Source organism: Gymnogyps californianus, chromosome 19 (assembly GCF_018139145.2).
Source record: "Gymnogyps californianus isolate 813 chromosome 19, ASM1813914v2, whole genome shotgun sequence".
Classification (NCBI taxonomy): domain Eukaryota; kingdom Metazoa; phylum Chordata; class Aves; order Accipitriformes; family Cathartidae; genus Gymnogyps; species Gymnogyps californianus.
Genome location: NC_059489.1, coordinates 6903207 through 6925046, shown reverse-complemented (window position 1 = coordinate 6925046; position 21840 = coordinate 6903207). Strand labels below are relative to the sequence as shown.

At 40.6% G+C, this 21840-nt stretch overlaps 1 protein-coding gene across 1 annotated transcript in view; it reads left to right on the top strand.

The window, feature by feature from the left end:
- ABCC3 (ATP binding cassette subfamily C member 3) overlaps positions 1-21840 on the top strand; it is a 52298-nt gene that overhangs the window by 674 nt on the left and 29784 nt on the right. Inside the window, exons 2-7 of the mRNA XM_050908466.1 lie at positions 14188-14364; positions 15280-15405; positions 16303-16440; positions 18167-18292; positions 19092-19153; positions 20319-20450. Coding sequence (XP_050764423.1) covers positions 14188-14364; positions 15280-15405; positions 16303-16440; positions 18167-18292; positions 19092-19153; positions 20319-20450 — 761 coding nt within the window. The remainder of the gene's footprint in view (positions 1-14187; positions 14365-15279; positions 15406-16302; positions 16441-18166; positions 18293-19091; positions 19154-20318; positions 20451-21840) is intronic.

Below are 21840 nucleotides of genomic sequence, written 5' to 3'. Positions count from 1 at the left end.
CTGCTCTTGAGAATCACTCTGATGAGCAGGAAAGTGCTCCCTGTTAAGTGCTTTGTTACTGCTAGAGAGTGATGGGTTCACGGCAGCCAAGGGTGGTCACAAGCCTCTGGGGATTGCAGTGACTTAGTACTTGGAGCTGTCAGCCGTTTGGAAAGGCTGATTGCCACAGGCACTTTGTAAGCAGAAAAGTTTGGAAATTGCTGCCGTGGTCTGCTCTGATGGTTAAGTGTGTTAATGCTAACTCTTGCAAGTACTTGGTGCAGTATTTCCCCGAGGTACAGCATGCTGCTTTCCTCTCTATGCTGTGTAGGCAGACACTTCAGATTGTATGAAGCCATGGGGAGTTGAGCATGTATGGTGAATCTGAAACTGCCCTCCAATAAATCACAATTTTTGCATGTACCTTTCTCTTTTATATTGATTTAGCTCAAGGGGGATATTTGCAAAGAAAGGTGAGCAGGAATGAAAAATATCTGAAGATGAATCACTGCTAGAAAGCTATTAAAGGACAACACAAGCAATTGGCTATGAGGACTTAATGCTGAGCTCCATCTTCAGATAACTAATTATCTTTCAAAATCCATCTCAGCATTGCTTTTTGAAAGAGGACTTAGGCTCCTAAGCCCCTTGGTTACATTTCTTTGCTCAGTCTCAGATCTCATTTCCAAGTGCTCTGCACGCTCTCTGCTACAACAGTTGGCAGATAAGCTTGCTCAAACAAGTATTTTCACCTTTTATTTCTATTATAAACACTTATAGAACAGGAACAAGCACAAACACTGCTCACTAGTTTATTGACTGCCTCGAGAAGCATGTCGTAGCTTCTCAAGGAAGGCTTGCAGTGCAACCACTCTTCGTGGCCAAAGCTTTTGATAAGTTTGTTGCTACGTTAACATAAAACGTTTAGGAAGTTTTGCTGGTTTTACGTATGAAATAAATGTATCATTCTGTACTTTATGCAGTACTGTTACACTCAAGCACAGTATATGTCTGGTGTATGCTATGCTCAGGTAGTGTATCCTGTTTTTAATACTGCCATGGCTTTTCAAAACTAAATTTGCAGGAAGTAATATAAAAGTAATCCCGGGAAGGGATTTTAATTAATAAACATTGATTTACAGTATAAATGATGACGAGATCTAAATGTGTTTAACAAAGCATAAATAGTAATAGAAAATATACCTTCAGCCTTGCTCAAAGTGCAAATGTGATTAACTCCAGTTGATCTGAAACGTGGTAGTTTGGATTGGCAGAGGAATGCATTTTCTGTCCAAGTCTGTGAAGGAAGATGTCACGCATGTGTTACAAGGCTCTCCAGAAACTTCTTTTTTTGTGTAATTATCGCATTCTTATACCTCAACATAAAATATTACTAGAGAATAAAAGGAGACTGATTGAAAAGAGAAGACCAATCTTCCTTAAGCAAATGGGCAAACTACTTAATAAATGTAGACCTGTTCTGTTTCTTGGGAATGATCCAGAGTTGTTTAGAATCAGAACAGCCTTCCATCTGTTTAATTGTTTTAAAAAATGGTACTCAACAACTGTGTGAAACGGAGCACGTGACCCAGTGACCAGCAGACTGGACTCTGTGACCAAGAGTCTTATACCCTATTTTCGGTAGCCGGTGGAGTTTTCTCTGTTAACAAGAGTGTATACAGTGAACTGATTTTATGAGAGATTTTAAGTGATGACCATGTAGATGACAGCCACCTTGAAATGATTTGCTGTGCAAATATGCTGTTCCATAAGAAAACGCAGGTAGAGGCTTCTTTTTGAAATAAGTCCACAAAAGTTGGGGTTTCTGGCGCTGCTGTACACTACTGGCCTGTGCACGCAAACTAATGGTGTGCAGCTTTGCAGTTCAGATCAAGAACTTGATAAAACATGAACCAGTATTAATGTTCGTTTTTTCATAGCTAATGAACTTAGATTCCTTCCCCATTTTTTGTCAAAGAAAATCTAGATATTTTTGGAAGCTGAATGACATACTGGTGTCAGTTTTAAAACTGTTTAGAGTGACAGGAAACATGCTGTTCCAATTTAAACAGTTCTTTGTTTTGGAGTTTAAACCAACTACAATACTTCTCTGTTTAAAGGAGGTCAGAATCAAAACAAAACAGTTCAGAATTAGCTCATGAAAATGTTTACATTGAAATATATCAACTTTAACAGATGATTGATTTATCTTGGATTTTTTTAGCTTATCAAAAGTGTTAAGGTTTCAACTCTTCACCCTGATGCAGGGTGGGGAATTTTGCTGGAAATGTCAACAGGTTGGGTTTTTTGTGTTTGTGCAGAGGCAAAATAATTTCCTGTTCAACCCATTTTAGAAATAAGAAATTAAAGGAAATGCTGTAGGTCATTAAAAATCTATAAAAGCTTCTGGCTTCCAGCTACTGCTTTACCAGTTGAACATGGAATCAGCAAATCTAATACGAATATAGGGTATTTATATATAAAAGAGGAACAACCGGAACATTATTTTTTCAAAATGCAGTATGAACAATCTCTTCATCTGAACACTTAAAAACATACTGTCTACTTCAATTGAGAATTTGAAGCTAATTGTTACTATCTTCTAGCAGTGTTCCCATGCTAAGTGCCCTTCGGTAGGAGATGAATGCGATAGCACATACTCACACAAAGCAGTCCTTAGGTGTGTTATTTACTATTGCCCATAATTACCTCCTATTTATTGTGTCACATATTTACTGTGTGATAGTAAGTGTGCTAGATAGGCATGCCGATTAACGTGACCCACAATCTCTGTACTTGAGAAGCAGATATTGGTGAATTATCACTTATTTGTTGCTTCTGTCCTCCACTGTAGTAAAATGTGAGCAGTTCCTCCGAGAGGAGAACAAAGTGATCTCCTAGGGAGTGTTTGCTGCAAAAGTGTTTTGGCCTAGCGACTAAACAACATGAGCTTAGAAAACCAAATTCTGTTCCAGTGTAAAGACATGTCTTTCTGCGGCTCAGACTCTCTGGGTAAGAAATGGCACTATGGCTCCCGTGAGGATAAAACATTAAGTGCTCTGCAGTACTTGGGTATTGTTGGGATGATGGGTCATATAAATACTTTAGCCTACAGACAAAGTGCCTAGGCTTAAGCAGCAGCTTGTGGTTTTGATGTTGGTTTTTTTTAATGGCATAAATAGGAAATGGGAGGACAAGTGATAGAGTGCTTCAAAGGGGAGACCACAACTTCTAGTCAGTTATGGATGAGCTCCAGGCTTGTTCCTTTTGATTCTGCTTAGCTGACAGAGCTCAGTTTCCTTGCCTACCCTGTGTCTTGGTATCCTGACAGATGTCTTTTTTTTTTTTTTTCTCCCCCCCTGCCCCGTCCCACGTGGAGTGCTGGCTCCTTCTTCATCCAGAGACTCTTGAGTAACTCAACAGGAAGTTGCAGCAACTCTCAAAAGTAAACAATACCTCAGTCTTGTCTTTGGGATAGTCTCGTACAAGCACCCCTTTAACCTTTAGGTTTGCGGATATTCCTTCACCTTGAGTCATTCTGTGAAATTTTGGTAGATGTGGACTAAAAGTCATGCTGCTCTCTGGAAATGCAACCTCCTGCTCTGTTAGCTCAACGTGCCACCAGTCTCCGCTCTGCATAATTTCCCCTTTTGCTTCATCATGTATCATGCTTAGATTTTTTGTAGTTCAGAATGACTTAGGATAGCTGTAGTAAGGAACAAATGTTTCTTTCAAGGAAGACGACGAACAATGTACTTCTTGTAAGATGTGGAAGTTTATTTAGAAAAACCCCCACGACTTATGTGATTTGGCTCTAAATTAATAATAAAACATCGAATTTCAATTATTCCATTATATTTTCAACTAGATTAGTTCCAGCAGAGGAAGAGTGAAGCAAAAGGTGGTAGCAGGTCATTGCAAAGGAGGGGTTCTGCGGTAGGTCCAGACTGGCTGTTCTTTATATATTAGCTTCCCCTTCTGCCATACTGTGATAAACACAGAATGTTCAGTGTTTATAGATATTTAAACATGATACAGATCTCCACATAATCTTTGTTAACTGCATCCAACTTGAGATAACTGAGTCCCGCTTCTATAAATTTCTTCACAAACGATTGCATCAGGTATCTGTGTTCTTTCTCATGTTAGATAGGAGATCAAAATAGGTAACCTTAATGATCTGTTCAGACATCAGTTCTATGAAGTTATGCTCTCTCAAAGGGTAGCTGTGTTGGTAACATCCTGAACTTAAAAGCAATTAAGTGCTCAAGCTCAAATCCTCAAAAATTTTATGATTCTTGAATTGAGTTGAATGGAAGCTATTGCTAAAGGATTTGGGCCTCAGATTCTCAATGTCAAGAGCAGTATAAATATTTATCATTAGATTTGGAGTATTATCCAGGACCTATTATCATTCATCTGTGTGTAAATGGCATAATAGACTGTATTTGAATCTGTTTGGGAAAGACAAAGTCTGAATTTGAGAGTTGTGACCAAAACTTAATACCCGTGAAAGCTGCCAATATCAAGGATTTATGAAGTTCTTCAATGACAGTGTCAATTAACGAAGCTCATGAAAATGACATTCATTTCAGTAGAATATGTGAATGTGATTATTCATGTTTTTCAAGGAAAGCAGCCATTACCATTTCCTTCAAACCAGCACACTGACAGGTCAAATGAACAATACGGTCCTCAGTGCAGGAGAATGGGGGCAGCTGATAAAATTGTCACCACCGACATCTGACCAGCATGGTTGAGTCCCTTTTGGAATTCCCGGTTGCAATTCTGGAATTGCAGGAAAAAAGATTTTTAGAAAAAAAATGCCCAAGGGGAGAAGAATCTTTTTTTGCACAGGTGCACTGCGGCTTAGTGGGAGATGCTTCACAAAGATCTTCTGGACACGAAAGCCTGCTGGTCCCTCCCTTCTGTGTGTTTCCTGGGGGTGGGACAGTAAAACTTGAGGATGCTGTGAGATGGGGCAGATGGTAGGGAGGCAAGGTCCCACCTTTCTTTAACGGAGGATTAAAGCCCCACAGGGAGACTTTTTCTCTGTAGCAAAACTCAAGGTCATATATGTTCTTCAGCTTTCAACACAACTGTTCCTCCCTGATCACAGCTCTGACTGTTTTGGCTTAAGTGACATAGCTGGTAGATGTAGTGTCTGGGACTTAGGAATACTATAAAATTTGTCTTCTGAAAAGAAATAATATCTGAAACAAAATCTGAGTCGCATGAGGAGCTCCTTAAAATGGAGCTTATTTAATCGCTACAGTTAAGAATATAAAGCATTTTGAGATGGGCCTAACCTACCTGGTACGCAAATTGCTATGCCACTGGAGATATAATCCTTTCCTTTCTACATGTGTAAATTTGTAATGTATTAAAATGAAGAGACTATTACTGTTTAAATTTTAATTTTAAAAAAATTCCTTTGAAAAACCTATTAAATGGGATCTTTGATTTTTCCAGTAAGCTAATGCTCCATTTGTCTCCTGATACTGCCGTGACTAGGATGGGCCATTACCCAGTCGCACGTTATTTGGCTGAGCTGGAGGAGAGCCTAGCGGCAAGCAGCCAGGAATCTTCCCAGGAATGCATTCAGGCTTTTGTACGACCAACAGCTTTGATTCCGTGCTGGGCCTGTGTGAGCTGGCACCTTGTCCCTGTGCTAATCTCACGGCAGCGTGAGAGGCGAAGTCAGTGTAATAAAACTTAGATCATTTACAGTAATGTCACGTGCCGGTGTCGTAAAGCTTTGAATTGGAACAGAATAAGAAATGAAGGAGGGGGAGAAGAAAAACTGTTTCACAGGAGTTGTTTCAAATGTCAAAGTCATTTAGTTTCAGAAGTAATAATTTCTTTTTTCTTTCTGAAACTTTCTGAGAATACATTTGACACTCATGCAATTAAAAAAAAAAAAAGAAAAGAAATTCGCATTTCTTCCTTTGGTCTCTCTCCTTTTCCCCCCAGTAGAATGATTTGTATTCCAGAATCTCCCCCACCTCTTACATGTGCAATTCTTTTCCTTTCATTTCCCTTTGTTATTATGTGCATTTGGAAACACGGAAAAGTAAATGGGAAAAAATCTCCATGTTCTGGGTATCATCTTTTTATTACAGTAAGGGGAGGAAAGAGCAGGCAAAGTAGAACAAAAAGCAGTAAAAAACTTGTGTTTTGTCTCCTTTGAAAAAGCAAGGTATATCTTCTGGGGGAAATAGTTTACTACTGGAAGATCTATCAGATGGAAAATTGTGGCCAGTGGTAATCTTCATATGCAGCAATGCTATTCTGTCTGCTTCTTTTTTCCCTTTTTTCTCCTGCCCGGATACAGAGTTGGTACATCTTACTTACATGTTGGTGACCTGCAAAAACTCACTTTCCATGTCTCAGCCTCTTTGTGGCAAAGTGTGAAAGTTCTGGCTCATTTGGGTATTTGAAGCCTCGTTATTGTAAGCATGTTGCAATTGGGCCACTGTGGTCTTACAGCAATTCTTTAGGGATGGCGCTTCTCTCTTCATACCAGCACTGGCTGGGCAGGTTCAGTTGCAGGGTGTTTGTACAGATCATAGTTAAACATGAATCTTTTAGAAATAGGGATTTCCTGGATGTTGAAAAAATCAAATTTTAAGCTTTAGGTTCACGTCACTTAGAGTTGGATAGAAGCTATGCGTGCAGTTGGTTTGGGGTAGAACAATGTACCGGGGCAGTTCTGCCTTTGCTCCGATTTCTGTGATTAACATATTCCTTTTCCATAGTCATCTGGTCCCATCTTCTCTTTATCTCTGAATTTTTTGGCTTAACAACGCTGAAGGCCAACCTTCACTTTAAGAAGAAGGGAAGAGAGGAGAGAATAGCTGAGAGGGTGGGGGGAGGTGTAAGAGCAGACATTTCCCAAAGATGCTACCTGTAGTGGTGCTTTGCGAGCTCTTTTTCTCCCTGCAACTACTGCCGTGGTTTAGGGCCAGGCTGTGGATTTCACTCTTTCTGAATAAAAATGACTGAAATAAGTAGGTCTGCGGACTGAGAGATGAGTACGGTTTGTGCAAATTAACTCCAATAGTATAGCTAGAGTGTAACGCTCGTCCGTGTTAGGTGAGCTTAGGTCAGTTCTGAGTGATAAACCAGGCTTAATCTTGGTGTTAAAGCTCATTAGCACCCAGAGTCTGTCCTTGCCCTCTAGCCTGCTGCTGCATTTGACTTCTTGGCGCTCCCCTAATGACTGTCCCTGCAGCTGAAGAGTGTGACCAACCTTGAGCGCTTGAGATGGCATGTCACCTTTGTGTCCTGCCCCACCAAACTCCCACGCTGCTGTCATGTTAAAGACAGCCTTGACCAGACACTAAAATCTCATTATTGCTGCAGTCAATTTGTTGGTTCCAGCTCCTGCTAGGCAGGTGGAGTGTCAGAGCAGCACTGATGACATTTTTTTTTTGACAATCCCTTTTATTATTATTGTACAGCGGCCCAACTGCATGGGCCAGCTTAAAATGGAGGAGTCAGGGTGGGAAAGGGAGAAAATAAAGCAGGGACTGTCTCATTTGCAGCTGTTTCAGCTGTTCCTACCTCTTCTTAACTGAGCTACATTCATTATGATCCTTGAATTGACCCAATTCCTTTCAATTGAAAGGAGATGGGATGGCTCAAATTAAGGATATTCCCCCACACCCATCATCACACTGGGCTGAAACAAGGCAACCCACTCCTTTATTTGTACTTGCACAAGGCTACACGAAAGGCCTTTGATGATGCAATTAACAGAAAGTTTTCTCTACAACAGTGTATAGCTTTGATCAATTTTGAAAGATAGTCGGAAACTTTCTTCTGAAGGAATAATCCTGTTTCTTTTTCCTCTCAATCCTGCTTTTGATTCATGAGCATTCGTACCTCTATGGTTGCACTATTCCTTCCCCTCTGCAAGTCAATAAATATCCCTCTGTCCGAGCAAGAAGACTGCCTGCTACTAAAACAGTTGAAGTAGATGGATTTTACTTTTACTTTAGATGTATGTTGTCTTAGATGCATATATTTACTGTGGTCAACTTCTACTTTACTATCTCTCTTAAGCTACAGATGCTTTTCTGAAAGCCCCATTTCCTGGGCTCACATGACTGTGGCAGAATACGAACCCACTCTTTTTTCATCCTGCCTCATTTTTGTTCATGACAGCAGAGAAGCTCTGAACTTCTAATCTTAAAACTCAAAAACTAAAAGGAGAAGAAAGAGAAACTTGCTGTTTTGTATAACGCCTGTCACTAAGCCCATACCTTGGTGTTTGGATGTCTGGTCCACAGTTCTCAAGTGCATTGCGTGGTTGGTACCATTTGTACCATGAAACTTCAACTCAAGCAAAAACCTGTGACTGGTTACTCCACGACCATAAACTAGCTCGTATAGGCTATGAACTTGGTGCCAGGTCTATTTGATCCATTAAAATAAACCTCTAAAGATCCTTTTACTGCTGGAAAAGAAAGTTCAGCATCCTGCATGGTGTCCTTCACTAACGTAGATAACTCTTGCAGTGTGCTTTGTAAATAGAAAAATACTATTTCTGGTTATTAACTGTGTGGTTCATGCAGTACTATAAATGCTTATATCTTCTCAACCCCACCTTTTTTCCAAGCAGTATTGCTGTGGTGTTGCAGTGGAGAATGTCATTATCTCTTGCCCTTAGGGGCAGGGGGGGGAGGTTGTTCATGTAATCATGTGAAGGAATTGACTTGTGCAGCAGCCACTGTGGATTAATGAAGCATGTTACTCCTTCTGTGCATAAGGGTGAAATTGTTCCTTTGGAAATGTAAACGGATGATCTTGCTCTGAAAAGGCCATTTGAAACTGGCAGCCTTCTGGAGGCCTGGAGCAGAGTGCTTGTTTGCATTTGTGCTCTAAAAGGATTATTAGAGTTTGCCCCTAAGAGTTTACCAACAGGGACCAAGCAGAGGAGATGGACAACAGCTAGAAGTGAGAGGTGAGACGTGGAGAGGCTGAGATGAAGCCCGTGCTGGAGTTAAGACTGAGCCCTGACAGTTTTTGGTGGTGTGGTTCAGAGCCACTGCAGAGCCATCCTCATTCTTGGGAGGAGGCAGTGTGGTAAAAGCCAAGAGAAAAACATCCTTTCTTTTTTTTGCCAGGCTGTGCAAGTGAAACTCACTGGCAGGGTATTTACCAGATCTAGGGGCAAAAGAAGGGCAGGAAGATTCTCCTCTGCATTTAAGTTCTCACTAACAATTTCTTCTACAAGATATACCATTTCCATGTTTATTTACTGCAGGGAAGCGTTTTTACTTTCAGTTATTCACTTCCTTATCTTTTACTCTTTGTGTGTACCTTCCCAGTCAGCTTTCCAATTCAATTTTTAATCTTAAATAATGTGCCAACTAGTGATAACTGACACAGAATCAGCGATATGGCATGTATTAACCTTGGGTAGAGTGTGAATGACGTCAACGCAACGGCCTTCACCTTCACAGCAGATAAGAATGAATTTGTGTTTCCTGTGCTTTTCCTGATTCTTTCTGCGCTGTAGAAACTTAGAGAGAAACATGTATTAATTTATCCATTCAATTGAGATAACTGCTTGAGACTACAAAAGATATTGTTAGTCTTCCCCAGGGTTTGGAAGCTTTCCGTTGCTGGCTGTTTGAGGAGCATTACTGCAGCATCAGCTGTATGCCGGGTAAAGCCAGTGTGTGGCACTTTTATTTTAGACTTCTGTAGTGGAGTAGGAGTTGGTTTAGACTTAAATCCAAGACCAGAACCCCAACTGGTCTTTCTCAGCAGGCTCTAGTAACATCGTCCTTGGGGTTTGGGAAAGGGATAGACAGGAATTTCCCTGTTCCAGTTTTTCAGCCTAGGTTTAGGCTTTCTGTTTGTTCCCCCTTTTCTTTGAAAGCTGTAAGGGATGATGTGTAAGAAACCCACGATATGTTGCGTTGAACTTTTGTTTCCTTTAAAGGCATTATCAGTTTTAAGGATGGCCTTTTCAATAGCAGTGTTCTTTTCCAGAGGGGAAAGTGTAATAGAAAGTACTAAGTATTAGAGCAGATTTAATGTTGCTTAGAGCTGCCCCTGTTGAATACCTTCCCTTAAATGAAGATCATGTATTTAAAACTGCTCATCTAAATGTAAGTCCTGCTGCACAGATGGCCCTTAATACGAGGGTTGTGTTTATCCAAAGGCTGTGATGGGAGTGATGGGTATGATTGAAAGCTGCTGCAAGGGACAATGTCAATGATATTCTTAACTTATCAACAGAAAGCTCCACTAATTTGTAAGTTTTAGACTCCAGGGGACTCCTTGTCTGCTGTGAAGCTGTAACAAGCATCTGTGATCTCTTTTCCCATGGATGTTGGCATTGCATTTAAGTATTATTACAGGATTAAGTAAATTGTGTACCAAGGGAGTTTGATACAGTGGGCTGGTATTTCTGCAATGCTTGTATCTCACCAGCAGAGCTTCCAACCTGATCCATGGTACCACATCCCAGGAAATGCTGCTGCTTACAGACAGTTGCCACAGAGCTCTTGGCAGTCTGGAGGAGCCACGGAGTACAGTGGGAGTCTGGATTAGGAAGCGGTCACAGGTTACTGCCCTTAAGACTTGCTTGTGGGGAAGTGAGCTGACAGCAACATTAGCTGTGATGGACACGCTGGCTGTTACAGTTTCCTTGGGATGAGTTTCTTGGAGAAAGTGGTGTTTCCCAACGTGTGTTGCTGAGTATTTTCCCTTGTGAGATGCCTGTTGATGGATCACCCCGGCCCTGGGTCACCCCGGCTCTGGGTCACAGAGCTGCCTGCAGAGTGTTTTCAGTGGGCTTTCATTGAAGGGGACCCTGAGGCAGAGCTGTGATGCACAGAGGAAGGTGAGCGGCTCTCAGGACAGCACAGAGCCATGAGCCGAGGAATGTGTGTGCTGTCCAACGTCAGCGTATTAGACCTCTTTCAGTAGCAAGTCGAAAGAAAACCCTCAAACCCAGACAGCCCAAGGTGGGTATTTTCATCCTCAATCAGAATGGGACACAAGAAGTATTTAAACCTGCTCTGCTTACCAGGACAGACTTCAGAATAAGGAAAGGCAAAGCCAGATTAAAGCAGGAGCCTTAAAGATAGGAGTCAAAGGGCTGGTGTGTCCCTCCAGCCGTTGCTTCTTGTGTTTGTTCTCAAGGGTGGAGTTCCATAACTTTATTGCTGAATCGAAGGGTATTTAGCAATATTTAACAGTGTTGGCTTGGTCACGACAGATTGTATTGAGACTTCGTGTCATATTCTGACTCAAAATGAGTTGTTTAGGGTTGGATTGGATGTTGGAATATATGCTGTCAGTGTGCTGATTTGTAAAGCCATGAAGTGGAATTGCCAGCTGTGTGGAAACAGATCCAGCTTGGTAAGAAATGTGGTAAGAAGCACAACTTTCAGAGTCCCAGATTTAAAAGTAATAATAATAATTCATAGCCGAGTCCCCGCTACATGGCAGATGGCATGGCAGCATTAGTCCACTGTGGTCCGCTCTTAGGGGGAGCAAGTAATTTGCATGGAATTACGCTACTTAAATGTTTTAGGTGCTGTGTCTTCTAACAGGAACCCCTCATTGTATTCAAGGATGGAAAGAGTCTGCTCTCAGAAAACACCAATTCATTGAAAGGGAAACTTTTTACAGAAACAGACAAGCTTTCCTGGAACAGATCTATCTGGTCCAGGATGGAATTGGACCTGGGAAAACATTCCCAAGATAGCCAGTAGTCAGGTCTGTCGCCTTGGACGTAGGTTTCTCCTTCAGCCCACATCCCCATTTCCCATGTGCCATGGAAGTAGTAGGCTCTTGTTGGTCATTGGGTGGGTGCTGCCTCTTGTATTTTCACATAATTTTGGAAAGGTTCCACTTTTATTCTCAGGGATAATTCAACCAAATCTCAAAATCTTACGTGTTTTTTTTTTAGGACAGAATTTTTGTTTTCTGGCCAGCTGTATTTACACATTCAGAAATGCAAGTCCTTTGCCTTGTTTAAATAAGAGTTAATGAAAACCTTTAAATGGCTTGGCAGCCATACAGTCTGTGTCTTGGATACAATAGTCACCTTGTGTTCAGTCCGAAGTTAATGGGCATCTGGGGCAGTTTCTAGGTGGCTGTCAGACAGAAAGCCATTTCTGGACAGTTTGGTCTTATAGGAAAGGTTTAAATTAAGAGTGCTGCTTTCCGCTCCCGCTGCAATAACTTTTCCCTTAAACAGAATCTTTGTTTTATTCTGTGCCCAGTTATTGCTATTCTTCTTCAGCTTTCCTTTTTCCAGGATTTTTTCCAGCAAGCAAGAGGAGCACAATTGCAAACGTGCTCAAGACATAGCTAAACCACGTGTAATTTAAAGAGGAAATTAGTATTTTGTTGAATAAATGATACTAGATAAGCTGCTGCTTTGGAACTAAAGAGCTCTTCAGCTCCAGTCTTCTAGAGGGCATCTTCTGCCCTAGGCAGGGTAGCTGCTAGGAGAGCTTATCACGTTAGAGATGCTGAAATGTTTTGATGATGAGCCAAAAATGGGTGCTCTTTAAACGTTATCTTCCTTTCTGGTGCCAGAGACCTGCTCGCTGGAGGAAAACACAGAAATAGTTTGAATGTGAGGCTGGAGTTTGGTTTGGTTTTGATCTTGTGTTTGAATTGCAGTGTAATTGCCCCTGTGTTGTTGATGTGTGGCTGAAGTTTCCCCTAGGTCTGGACAAACCTGTTTAGGTAAATGGGAATGGTTTTATTCCCCTGGCCCACGCTGGGTGCTTGCGTGCCTCCAAAGGAGCCATTTCTTGGCTGGAGAGGCACTAACTCTGCAGCATTCAAGGGTGCAATTTAGATGCACCGCTAATGGATTTGTGCCACCCTTCACCACTGCCAGAGGTTTCATTTGTGTCAAAGCTGAAGTACTGAGTGACAAACTTGTCACAGTTCAGCCAAACCATCCTGCAACCTGCCAAGGCTTTGTAGTTTCAATACACACAAGCTCTTTCATGTGTATGTGAACTGATGCAGTGATGCACGTCCCTTCTGACAGATCATCACCAAAATTGACAGATTGTCAGCAGATTGTGGCTCTTCAGTTCTCCTAAAATTAACCATTGCTTTCAGCATTTGGTCTCTTTTGTATTGGTAAACAAAAGCAGGACTGGAAATACTTTTGAAGAATTCATATTCAGACTAGTCAGTCATTCATTTATACGGGTTGGGGAGAAGTGGCTCAGCTTAACTGCAACATACTTCTACTGAGAGCTCATACCCAAAAATAATTAGGTACAAGTAAATGATTCTACTGCGGAGATAAGGCATATTTGAACCACCGATATCTTAGTTTTATCATCTGCTTGTTAATGATAGTACAACAAAGTAATTTTACATTTCCTGCAAGTAAGTATTTATCTACCACATTTAAGATGACACATCAGATGGCGAAATGCCAGTTGTGAATTTCCAGTAGGTTTGATTAAAACCAAGTTCCCCTTAACTGTACTGAAATTTCTATTTTAGGTTGAACTTGTGTAACTGTGTGTTTGCACGTGGTGCGTTCAAATTGTTAGGTACAAGTTGCATATGTGAATTGTGGTGTCCAAGGTCACAGATGGAAAGCATTGCTTGCAATGTTTGCAGGAAAACCCATATTCCTACCTGCATGTACAATACATTCCCTTTACCTTTGTTTAGAATAGGGAAGTAGTTACAGTTGGAGGCATATGAGTAAGAAGGACAAAATTTTAGTCATAAATGGAGGGGGTTTTCCCAGGTCAGCATACGGTTGATCTAAATCTGATCATTTTCTCCAGTGCTGGACATTCTTGCTAGATGAGTTCTCAAGTCGAGGATTTTGCCTCAAGAGCTTTGTTTAGCAGTTGCACTCCAGGCTGGGAGTGCCTGAGAAATGCAGTGGTATCAGCAGCTGTAACTAAGCCTTAGCAAAGACAGAAACACAAGGGGTTTGTCTGCTACAAAATGTATGTCCAAATCTGAGATACAGGAGGGCAGAAGTCTGTCTTTCTAAATTTTGCCCAATATTTAAAACTGTACTTAGCCCTTTACTATAGCAGATTAACCACAAGTAGTTGGGATAGGTATTTTTGGAAAGCTTTTAGTAAGGCCAACTCCAGCAGAATTTGGATACAACTTCTTCAAGCAGATGTTCCAATTGGCAGCGCTTCTGCCTCTCTATTAATAAATGTCTCATCTCTTTTCCAGGATTCAAATCTTTCAATACACACTGATAATCCAGACCTGACACCATGTTTCCAGAATACCATCCTAGCGTGGATCCCCAGCATTTATCTATGGAGTGCATTACCCTTTTATCTTCTCTACCTAAAGCACAACAAAAGAGGGTACATTGTGCTTTCCGTGTTGAGCAGGTTCAAGACGGTAAGATCTCTTTGCAGTGCTCCACGAATAATGTGCAATTTTGAGTTTGTTAGTGTTGGTTCAGTATCCAAGCAAGTGCTGCAGTAGGGTTTAAACAAATTTCCCTCTGATTTATGAGGGAACTGAAGAACTTGCTTATAGGAAACAACAGTGTATGTACCGATTTCTGAGGAAGGATACCAAAGGATAGCTCGTCTGTCAGGAAATCCATCCTGCGAGCCCACCTTTCTGGGTAGAGAGAGGAGCTGATTGCTCTGCAGAAGAGAGTTCACCCCTTTGTTGAGCCAAAACTATGCTGCTTCACCCTTACTTAAGCTTTAAACCACTGAAAGCTGCAAAACAAAGACCTTAAGCTAGGTCTAGTGAGAATTTAATCTCATTGTGAAAGTATGCACAAGAAGGTATTTTTTTAAGCCACTCTACCCACCCAATAGCTATGTGATTTCCTCTGCATCTTGTGCTTAAGGGATGGCTGGTGTCAACAGCACTTCTGGTTTATAAATGGCTAGGTCTAAGGAAAACAAGCAAGTCACTTTCCATAGGCCATGAGAGAATTGGGGTTATTCCTGGAGCAAAATTCCAGCCTTCTGCCTCAGAGCATGTTTGCCTTTAATCTGGATGCTGCCTGTGTTTCCAATCAAAACTGAATTGTATGGGGAAAAAACAGGTAAATACATTAGTCTTTCTACTGGTTGTGTTTGCACATCCCTCGGAAAGCAGTTGGGATGGGATCCTTGGTTTGAGTGCAGTGGGACAGTTCCATTAGCCTGACTGCAGCTGATCAATGCAGCAGTGTCGTTCTGTTTACACAGCTTTGTCTTGCCGGGAATCTGTGAATCGTAACGGTTTTGCTAGCCCTCTGACTGCCCCTGGAGATGAGTTTACCAAATGCTGTTTCTGTTTGACTACTTTCAGCTGTTCGGTGTCCTGCTGTGGTGCGTGAGCTGGGCAGATCTCTTCTACTCTTTCCATGAGCTCCTGCAAAACAGAACGCCTCCACCAGTCTATTTTGTAACTCCATTGATCGTTGGCATCACTGTGGTTCGTAGCTGTTTCTGTTTATTGTGACCAATAAGAATAACTCTTTCTTAGGCAGGTGAAAGGGGAAAAGGGTTCCTTTGCATTTATTGCCTTATCCTCTAATCTTTTAACCGAATTATTAGTATTTGCATTACTGAAGCAAATTTTGCTTACCATGAAGGTCGCAGTTACAGATACCTCTCTCATGTAGATTCAGCTATGTAAATTAAAATCTTTATAATGGAGAGATTGTTCTGCCTCCCACCTTGCTCTCATTGATTTCTCCAGGGTTGTGATCCAAGTGTGGAGAGAATTTGGGTATGACTTTGCCTAAACAGGGAGATATGATAGAGCATGGCTTGTGCATTGTTCAGTATTGTATTGGACTTTGTAAAACTGTGTCTCTTATCTGGTGGTTGTTCCTCCGTTAAACACAAACCAAATTTGCTTTGCCTAGGATGACAAACAGGCTTGTGGCTGTTGTATGAAAAGTGAAGCAGTAAAATATGCCCATTAAGTTTTTAATTCCCTTCATTAGATTTTTTTTTTTAACTCTCGTTTTCTAGACAAGTCATGATTGTCCATCTGGATTGGAGAAATGACAGCTCTTACATTTGTTTAAAATGTTTGTAGCTAATATTTAATTGTGCCTAGCCCTAGGTACAATGTCTGGTTTAAAAACTGAATTCTGGAGATGAGGCTCTAAAAACAGTAAAAACAAATTATTTCATAAAGTTATTTGCTGCTTTCGTTAGATAGAGGAGGTTTTGCCATTGACTTCTGTGAAGTTATGATGGAGCCTTATTTCAAAGAGGTCCTGTTGTCGGTGATGACTGTAATAGCTGCCAACTGAGAGTGTGAGTAAGGGGAGCAGTAGGACGGGATTGTATTCACGTGTTCCTGTATTTACTTTTACAGCTGTTAGCTACATTGCTTATTCAGTATGAAAGGCTGAGAGGAGTTCAGTCCTCTGGAGTGCTCATTATCTTCTGGTTTTTGTCTGTGCTCTGTGCCGTGGGGCCTTTCCGGTCTAAGATCATGACTACAACAGCACAGGTAACACGCCATCCTTGTTAGCACTTGGAGAACAGGAAATGTAGCATTAACATCTCTGTGAAGGGAATGAATCACCGAGTTTGGAGTCAGATCTGAGCCCAGCTTTTGCCAGAGAGAAAGAGAAGTTTGGTTCCGTTGCCTTGACTCAGACTTGTGCAACTTGAAGGGAACTGGGATTTCTCATGCAATGTCAAAAAGCAGATTTTGCTTAGCCCAGGGCTATACTGGAAACCTGATAGACATTTGAGGGCTGTACCAACACTGTATATATATTAGAACAGACTCTTTTTTTTTTCTTTTTTTTTTTTCCCCCCTTCCCTTTTCCCTTTTGCAGCCCTCTTCCCCTGCCATGCTTAAATAGGGATGGGCAGTAATCAGAGATGACACATTTTAATATGTGATGTTCCTTTTTTGCTTAGGCAGCTTGGCCCCATCATACAGCTCCATAGGCTTTCTTTTGTCAGTGCCTGATGTGCTGAGGACAGCATTTTGATTCCAACTGTGGTTGTAAATAGCGAACACAAAGTTGGAGGGAGAGGAAAGAAACCTGGGCTGTTAATGATTCCTGTTTGAAAACATAGCAGGTTCTCCCACAGTAAGAAAGTTGTTATGTTTTTCACAGAAACAAATTTCACTAAGTAGGGCAAAGCAGATTGCTTCAATGATTAGATCATCAAAGGCTAGGAGTGAAAAGGAGTATTTGAAAAACATTAAGGTGATTGCTTCTCCTCAGTGCAATCAGTGTTGATTCTGTTTGATGATTTCTTTTTTTTTGTATTTACTTTTTTGTAACTATTAGCAGTGTTATCCTTTTAGCAAGGATCTTGCTATACTAGGCTATTGTAAATATTCCAGTGGAGATTGAATTAAACCTTAAATGACAGTCTGTGCAGAACTTCTCTAGAAAATAGCTGCAATCCTGGCGAGACCCTTTCAAACACCACTTAAAGTGAATTTTCAAACTGTAGTAGTGGTGAATAAGTACTAATATTGGACTATCAATGTTTGAATCCTTAATCAACTTAAAATTATGGGTGCAGAGCCTTAGAACAGGTATGGGTAATGTTTCTCCTGTTCTTGCAACTGCCAAGGACCAAATATTCTTTCTCTTGCACTTAAGGTTTAAACATTTTAAGTGAACAATGAGAGCATTCACAACTACATTAGCGTATGAAAGAGCTGTATAAAGGACATATCCTCACAGCAAGAAGTTTTAAGTCAGCTGCAGACTCATATGAGTAGGAAAGGAAATATCTCTAGAGCAGATGGAACTGTTATTATGCAATACTGTGTTTTTTTGCAGCTTCTTCTGAAAGTATTTAACACTGACTGCTTGTCAGTGACAAGATACTAAAGTAAATGGATGTTCTCTGATCTGGGTTGACAGTTCCTATGCTTAAGACATGGTCTTGCAAGAGCCCCTGGAGGTAATTTAAAAGGATGTCATGTAGCTCTGATTCCAGAGGGTGTCTGCATGCAGTGAAGATGTATAAGCACTTTGAACTTGACATAATTTAATGAAAAGCTTGGAGATAAGCATGTTCGTAGGCACTTTACAGAGTACGTGCATACTTTTGTAAGATAATTCCTGCTAGCAACTACTTTGCAGTATTCAACTGTAGAGGAGGAAAGGAATTGCCAAAAGAAGCTGAGAGAGAGTGTGACTGTTGGGGAGGCTGGGAAGTATAATAAAAACAATCATTACTGTGTCTCTTTTTCCCTCTAGGGCCATGTAAATGAAAGGTTCAGGTTTACCACGTTTTACATCTACTTTGCTTTGATAATCATTGAGTTGATCCTTTCGTGCTTTAAAGAAAAGCCTCCATTTTTTTCCCCTGTTAATACAGATCCTGTAAGTATTTTTACTTTGCTTTATTTGCATTTTACAGACTATATCATGTTTTGAGAGTTCCACTGAGAATATTTGTCATTGAAAACAGCTTTGGATTGCCATTGAGATTGCAGTAGTTGGTGACCCCCTTATGAAACACTGGGTGTGGAGAGTAATATTGGGGTTTGAAGCCTTTTTCCATTACTTGTGCCATCAGTAATGACTGGAAGCTATGTAGTGAAAGCAGCTCTCCTACTTACTGCTTCACAGCAGTTGAAATTACATTTCTGAACATTAAAGTGTAACATTAATTATTTCAAGAGTGGGTTTTGTGGAGATGGTGGTCTACTTGCTTAACATTCATTTAGAGTTAGCTAAAGTCTATAAGGGTTGTCTTAAATGAGTTCTGTATGTGTTGAGAATAGATATGGAAAAACACTAATAACAGAAGATATTAGTGGTGTCACAGGTTAAATTTCTTCTCCGATTCATAAAATGGTCTCTATAATTGGATTTATGTTTGAACCGAGCTGAGAGAGAAGTTGAGTTCATTTCTTAAAATGAACATTTCAGAAACTATAGAATGACATTTCACTTTATAGAAGTGTGATTTAAAGGCAGTATATGAAGCAATTTTTAAAGATAAAAGGAGTTCTACATGACATGGGAAATGAAACAAATCAATTTTATGTCTTATTAGGACATAGGTACATACATGTATTATACCAAAACTGATCAAAATAGACTCTTATTATTAAAGTAATGGTAAATGTCTTGCTTTATTTATTTGGTTTTTTTTCCCCCCATAACTTTACTATAGCATCCATGTCCAGAGTTAACTTCAGGCTTCCTTTCAAGATTGACATTTTGGTGGTTTACAAGGTGAGCTTCTCTTTTTCAAGCTGTTGGACAGCTGACAACCCCAAACTCTACCTGTGACGTGTTGTACAGAGTTAGCAATACAGAGATTTTTCCTCTGTAAGTAGTTGATGTTGGATGCTCTTTCATCCACAGTGGTGTCAGCACTTCCAGCATTTGTGTTTTTACAGACTGCTTTCAGAGTGCTCGTACTGCCCAGACTTCTTCTCTGAAGAGCAGTGGCAACAATTGTGGCATGACTGGTAGGGTATACAGTCTGGTTGTGCTTACCACATGCTGGAGTACAACCTAAACCGAGATGTAAGACTGTGTTCCACAAGACTAATTGTGGCAACCTTTCACCCACCTGAGGATGCATTTTGTTTCCTGTTGAGGTTCATGGGTGAATGCTTTTTTATAAGGACATTTGCCATGCAAGAGGGAAGGTAAACTGGGTTATATGTACAAGTGATTACCACCAACTGATACTGCTGTCAAAAGGCATGTGTATTAAAGATGCAAATTTGAGATTGGGCTTACTACTACTCCATGATAAAGAAGTGGAACAGCTGTCAAAGGTCACGTTAAGACCCATTTTTTCCATAGTGGTTGAGGGCGTTGAGATCTTCATTCTTCCATCCATGTAACTTCATTGTCCTGGCAACAGCCCTGTAAAGTTCTTTTTAGTGAGAGAGTGAGATCTTTCTAAACTTCCAGAGTTTTGAATGCTCAGCTTCCCCGTATCCCTTGACAAAATTCCTCTTACAGTTGAGGAACTGTAGTTTTCAGAGAAATCTGATTTTCCTTTAACTTACGTGAGCTTCACTTTTGCATTTTGTTGACCTCTGACAGTTATTCCAGATAGACTTAGTTATTTTCACCTCTAAAGCTTCACTGTTTTCGTTTAAAACCACAGTTTCATTCAAATGCTTCTGGTAGTTGGTTTTTATTGTCCTTTTTTTCTGAAGTGATGTTTTCAATAAAATACATGTAACCAAAACTACGTAATGTCCTTTCCTTAATTGCAAACATCAATATAAGGAACAAAGGGAGATGGAGGTGTAATTATCACCCTTTCTGTGGAGATGTATCTTCTTGCTTTTGTTAGCTTAATAGTCCCAGAGTTACTAGCAATGCTTTAAGTACTATTAGTCAAACTGAATTGGACTGTTTTTCTCCATCTGTGCAGCATGGCAATTCTTGGTTACAAAAGGCCTCTCGAAGATAAAGATTTGTGGTCGCTGAATGAAGATGATACTTCAAAAGTTATTGTACAACAACTAAGTAAAGAGTGGGACAAAGAAAAAGCAGAGTGCAAACAGTAAGTATACAAACAAGTCTGCAAACGGAGATTGATCTGAGTCATTTCAACATTAATAAGCTACTCATTCCTGAAAATAAGCCAAGTAAAAATGGCACCTACCTCTTTGACCTATCTGTTGTTCATTAATATTAACAGTCAAATTTGCTTATTTTAATATGTCTAGGCAGAGGCAAGCAGGAGCCTCTGGGGCTTGTGTACCACCTACACGCTTTTTAACTAGGTGCTTAAAATCTGCGTGGGCAGGTAGTGCCATTTACCAAGTGGAGAAGGGCTGAGGATGCATAAGCAGAAGGGATTGAGTTGGTTGGATTGTAGAAAATGGACAGCTTTCATCACTGACCTGGTAGATGTCTAACCCCATAATTGCCTCCCTCCTAGGCATGTTAGAGCACAGCTTCTAGGCACCATAAACCAAAAGGAATTCCTCATCATCCCCATCATGAGTTTTTTGGCCTGATGCTATTTTTAGCCTTAAGACTCTTAGCAGTGAGCAACTCTTCACTTCCTAGCAGTAAAGATATGAAACTCAAAACATGTGAAAGGCAGAAGGGGAAGAGATATCCCACTTTAAGAGCTGAGACCCTACTCTTGTTGCCTGGAAAGTTAGCAGCAAAATCCGCATAGCCTCTGATGGAAATGGGAGGAGGGTCAGAACTCGCATATAGTTACATCCATGCGGGAGAGGATATCCTTTTTATTGCATGTTCTGTCCTAATCTAGTCTTAAGAAATTATCTATTGTGCAACTGTATTTCCTTCTCCCACTGGTTAATATCCAAAATGTTTCCAAACAAATAGATGTGATAATAGTGTGTTTCAAATTAAAAATGTCAATAAGGAGGAGGCCTGCACTTCCATTTCCTTTCATTGTGGAGATTTCTTCTCCATGTGGAGGCTTTCCTCTGTTCTTTTCTGGGCATATCCTTGCCAAATTGGAAAGACCCTATTATGTGATAATATTAGGAGAGAGTTGTAAGGTTCTTGGCAAGGGTGATTATGATGTGGAGAGTTCCACTTTGCAGCTAAAATTTGAAAGGTTTCCAGCACTAACACCAGCAGCTTGTCCACTAGTGCTCTGTGTGTGCTGTGGTTTTACTTTGGGGTTTTTTGTTTTCTTAATGTCTCTATTTTTACGGTGTGGAATAATGTGCATTGTCTGGGTTCTGGTCTTTTGCTGCACAGACATAAATCTTACTCCCCGAGGCTTTTATATAGTAAGAGCACAGCCATTGTGCAGAAGTGCCTAGGGTCCAGGAAAACTTACACTAGGAAACCAGAAACCTTGCCTGGAGTTTTGTCATGGGATTCATTGCATTTTGGAAATTATTCATACAAACTGGGGCCAGTTGGCAATGAATTTAACCATAAATTCTGGCTTGTATTTAGCT